Source organism: Lathyrus oleraceus, chromosome 5 (assembly GCF_024323335.1).
Source record: "Lathyrus oleraceus cultivar Zhongwan6 chromosome 5, CAAS_Psat_ZW6_1.0, whole genome shotgun sequence".
In the NCBI taxonomy this organism is placed as follows: Eukaryota; Viridiplantae; Streptophyta; class Magnoliopsida; order Fabales; family Fabaceae; genus Lathyrus; species Lathyrus oleraceus.
In genome coordinates, this window is record NC_066583.1 from 574,181,650 (window position 1) to 574,186,751 (window position 5,102).

General features: G+C 34.6%; 1 protein-coding gene across 1 annotated transcript; it reads left to right on the forward strand.

The window, feature by feature from the left end:
* Positions 1-2,335: 2,335 nt before the first annotated feature.
* Positions 2,336-3,975, forward strand: LOC127086577 (AT-hook motif nuclear-localized protein 20). Its single transcript, XM_051027358.1, has 5 exons — positions 2,336-2,978; positions 3,054-3,179; positions 3,257-3,418; positions 3,500-3,607; positions 3,719-3,975. Exons 1-5 carry the CDS (start codon positions 2,496-2,498, stop codon positions 3,890-3,892), a joined length of 1,053 nt encoding a protein of 350 aa, XP_050883315.1. The 5' UTR covers positions 2,336-2,495; the 3' UTR covers positions 3,893-3,975.
* The last annotated feature ends 1,127 nt before the right edge of the window (positions 3,976-5,102 follow it).

Sequence of the window (5,102 nt, forward strand, 5' to 3'; positions counted from 1 at the left end):
ACACTGAATGTGTCTCTTGTCTGACTTTTGACCACCACCTCTTCATCTACCTGCAACACCACCTCCTTGGTTTCCTTGGTTCTAGGGTTTTCTCTTATTCAACCAGTTTCCTTCTTGCTGATTTCGACCAGTCGAATTGTTGTAACCTTCTCTGTCTTTGTTGTCGTTCCAACTTCCTTTGCCATTTCTTTCTTTTGCTGATTGAGCATGCAAATCCATATCACTCTTTGACTTTCCTGCAAATCTTTTAGCCATTCTTTGTTTATGAGATTCAAGCGTCCCTTGAAGATCTTCCTTTGTCAATTTTGACAAATCTTTCGCCTCTTCTATGGCTATTACCACGTGGTCGAGCTTTGGATCCAACGACCTCAAGATCTTTGCAACAACAGATCTTGATGTAAACACTTCTCCACATACCTTGATTTGATTCACCAGTTTCATTTATTCGTTGCCATGGTGATTTTCTTCCCAAAAATCGATTAAACTAGAGCTCTTGATACTAGATGTTGGAAATTCCCCACAACTATGAAGAATTTCAATCAATCTTGATGAACGAGATTGTTATCACCAACTCAATAGCAATAAAAAGAGAAGAACAATTGAGAAAGAAAGAAAGTAAAGAACGATGAAGGAAAAGAGTAATAAAATTCTGCAGAGTTTTCTTTGTCCACAAGGAATTACAATTCAACACATCATCAAGAATCTTGATTCAAGATTATTAGCACAAATCCCACAAGAGAGCAACTTTAACCACCTCAAGTTTTATAAATAAATCCAACAAATCAGTTACATTTCCTACTTAGTTTTCTATTATGCACCAACTTGAGGGGGAGTGTTGGCGTTAGCTGTCAACAAGATTTTAGGAACTATAATAGGAATATAGTTATTAATTGTTAATTACCATGATTTGGCTATAATTATTCTGATTTAGTTATAATTAGAAATAGGTTTTTTGTGTATATAAATATAACATATTCCTTCCTTGTAATATACGATTGAAATAATATGAAAGTTTTATATCAGTTTAATAGGTAATACCATAGTACCTCATGAAGTTGCTCAGTCAAAAAATCCTTTAGGTTCGTCAATATTTTTTCTCATTCTGGTGAGTGTGATCTTTTGGCTGACTCCACCAGACTATTCTCTTAAGGGTGCTTGATCGAGATAAACCTCGTCTAGATATCTATATTTTTATAGAAGTTGATCATAAAAGAGCAATAAAATTGTGTCCCGTTGTCAGAGACAATGATCTTTAGTAACTTAAACTTACAAATAATATTTCGTCAATAAAAATGACACACCCATTTTGCGGTTATCTTGGACATTTCTCCGCCCTCAATCTATTTGGTGAAGTAATCGACCACAACTAATAGGAATTTTAATTGTCTAGGGGCCGATGGGAAGTGCTCGAGTATGTCTACCCTTCACTAATAGAAATGCCAGTGAAGTCACTGATTGCAATATCTTGGCGGGGGCGTGGATGAAATTTTAGAATCTTTGACATTTTTCGCATCGACTGACAAACTTGGAACTATGTCTAAGCATCCCCAGCCAATAGTATCTGAATCTTATAAGCTTGCTTGCCAATGCTCTCCCTCCAATACTAAATCCACGTCTTATTCTTCCAATCTTTTCAACACAGACATGGATCGCTCCATTCTATAGAGCTTGTCTTCCAGCATGACATTTCTAAACTGATTATGTGAAATACTAGAATTATTTTGCCATGTCTAGGACCTTTAAATATTTTGATAACATAGGTTGTTCGGTTTTATAATATCCCTTAATCTGGTTAGTGACTAGTTGAGAGTTTTATAATTCACTTGGTTGTTACTATACTTGTAGTTAAAACCCAATTATTTTTCTAAAAATATCTTTCTAGGTCCCTCAAATATAATTTCGACGCCAACTCCTTTTAATTGAATAAAAGTCCGTCATTATAAACTGGATTGCCCATTTTTCATTTTCTAGAGGCCTTCTTTACCATCACCACATTAGCTAACCAGGTGGGTTCGATCCTGTTATAGGATGCGGAAACTCCTACTTGGAAGATTGTTGAGTGTAAATGTGAGTCGTTTAGTCTCACATCACCTAAGAATTAATGGAATATTGGATTTATAAGAATTAATGGAATGTCATTTATATATGTAGAAGAGATTATGAAATATTTGCTCTAGTAATGTGAAATGAATCAACATTAGGATCATCAAGAATCTTGATTCAAGATGATTAGCACAAATCCCACAAGAGAGCAACTTTATCCACCTCAAGTTTTATAAATAAATCCAACAAATCAGTTACATTTCCTACTTAGTTTTCTATTATGACGGTTGATTAGTTAGAAGCAGTTATAAACCGTTAGTTACATTTCCTTCTTACTTAGTTGAAGCTCTTCATTCATACTATAAATATATATTCCGTGTGTACATGTAAATCAAACCAATCTCTCTCTCTCAGTTCACATTCCATAAACTGATTGTTCTTGTGACACAAAAATGGAAAAGGGTGATAAGAAGGAGGAAGCAGCAAAGATGATCGGTACTTCCACTACTGATCATCAAGAAGAAGATGGTGATGATAGACTGCCGCAATTGCCATTGGATTCTTCATTCTTGAATCAACTTCACATCAAAGAAGAACCTTCTGAAACTGAAACTGAAAGTTCTTCCAAGAAAAGAAAATTGTTAGGTGGTGATGCAGCAATGAATAATTCTTCCACATTTCCAGTGCCATTGCCATTGCCATTGGATTCTTCTCCCAACCCAACACCAAAGAAGAGAAAAGAGGGACCTTCTCTAACAACTTCTTCTGAAACTCCAACCAAGAGGGGAAGAGGACGCCCTCCTGGTTCAAAGAATAGAAAAGAAGGACCTTCTCTAACAACTTCAGAAACAACTTCTGCAGAAACTCCAACGAAGATAAGACTCACCCCTGGTGGAAAACTCACCCCTCATGTGATTGAGTTGAATGCTCGCCAGGTATTACATGAACTGACTAATGTTAACATTTCAGATGCAATTTTGTATTACATTTACTGAACATATGATTTGCAGGATGTGGTAGAGGTTCTATACAATATATCTGTGGAAAATCGTCGTAAAACTGTTATCATACTTTCTGCATCGGGTTCTGTATCAGACATTGTGAGTCTTACTCCAGACGGTCCCATCCACATCAAGGTTAAATCATATCTTTTGATTTGTGTTGTGCGTGTGCGTGTGCGTGCCGTTTATTCCAATTTCCTATATGCATGTAGGGAGAATTTGAGATACATTTAATGTCGATAAAAAGTCTCGTTGATGGTGCTGGTCGTCACTGTCGTGCAAAGGCAACATGTATGGTTACATGCATAGATGATAAGGGAAAACCGTTTGCAAATGCTTCTGTCAATTCTCTCATAGTGGCCAAGCGTGTTAAAGTAAGCAGATCATATTCAAAATGGCTGCACTCATTCGTTTTATTTAAGCGAGTAACAATCTTCATCTTTTTGTTCAATTAGATTACTGCGGCCTTATTCAACACAAACACTGCTAAGAAAACAGGTGCAAGAATTGCAGAGATTGCTCGAAATGAGGAAAAGATTCCCATAGCAGCCATCCCTCTTCAAGTAAGCATATCCTATTTCGATTATTTATTGATGGAAATTCACGCGAGACTGCATAAATCTCAACCAGTGGTGTTAAAAGTTAGTAACAATCTTCATGTTTTGGTTGATCAGATGATTGGGGCCAACATTGATCCCAACAGCTCCATCAAAGAAGAAGCTTGTACGTCTGAAATTTTGCCAACAACTCCATCAGTGGGAGATGGAAACATAAGAAATCCGACATCAGCAACAACGAGTACTTCAAATGATCAGGACATGAAATCTCCTTCTGGAGGGGACACTTGAAATTGTGATGTATAGATTTGTATATAGACTCATCATCAGGAAATGATTTTGTATCTTTTATTCTTCCTTCATGTCTTTGCAGTTTGTTTATTTTGTATCTTTAGATCATCATTACTCATACTGTCATTGGACATAGAAATGTCTTCATCCAAACCTATAAGTTCCTTGGCAATCACAGAAGGCCATGTCAAAGAAATTAAAGCTAAATCCTAAACATCATTAATCAAAGAAAAAATATGAAACAAATAAAAAAGAAAGAAGATTTCTGGTGATCTGTGAAAAAATAATAAAAAATCTAAGCAATGATCCTTTCTCTATTTTTTTTTTATGTGGTGAAGTCATTCAATAATTGACTAAGGAAGCTTTATTATCTATAATATTTCAAATCTATTTTTTTTTTAATTTTGCTAGGTCATAAACGATTACGGTACGGATCTGGTCCAAAACGATTTCCTTTCTTAGCCATATTTTTTACTATTAAAAAAGCAATTATGATCATTTGATAACACAAAAGAAATATGAAATAACATCTATTCTACTCACTCACGTGCTCTTCTAAATTTTCATATTCATTTAAAAACTATTTTAGTGCTGAGAGAGCAAAAGCTTAAGCAGAGTTATTTTATATAAATTGTTTTGATATGATGTTTTGATATTAAGGTTGTTAGTTGAACCTTAGATAAAAATTTGGTGTAAGAAGTGTATGGATGATCATATTGTAAAAGTTTTGTGATAGTCTCAAGGGTTACTACTTAGGCGCTAGGCGTATGTCTATTTGTTTTGGGATGACCCAGTATAAAATCCAATGTTTTATTCTCTATTTTTATTTTTAAACTTGCAAAATAAATTTACAACATGATTCACCCTCTTTTTTATTTGAAGTTATTTGGTTAACACATGATCTCTTAAGTTGTTAAGGATATTGAAAGTTGCGGTTTGTGGTCCTATTAAAGCACTACGAACTACTAAAATAATCTCTTTGCAAGTCAACTTCGTCTAACATGTCCTTAAATTTCTTGTACATTTTTTACACTATCGCATCATATTGTAGGTTTGTCGTATCTAAGCGTATTTGAGCGTGTTCTATGTTTTGTTTATTGTATGTTTATACTCTGTATATTATAGTGTACTTTGTATATTTTGTGTGTTCTATGTTTTTCATGAAAAGAGTCTCATATTTGATACTAGTTTATACTTTGTATATTATACT

What these genes read in the sequence shown, in the direction of transcription:
- LOC127086577 (XM_051027358.1), top strand. Translation starts at nt 2,496, where the DNA reads ATGGAAAAGGGTGATAAGAAGGAGGAAGCAGCAAAGATGATCGGTACT. An exon ending in ACGGTCCCATCCACATCAAG is followed by an intron (nt 3,180 to 3,256) that starts GTTAAATCATAT and finishes ATATGCATGTAG; the next exon opens with GGAGAATTTGAGATACATTT. An exon ending in TAGCAGCCATCCCTCTTCAA is followed by an intron (nt 3,608 to 3,718) that starts GTAAGCATATCC and finishes TTGGTTGATCAG; the next exon opens with ATGATTGGGGCCAACATTGA.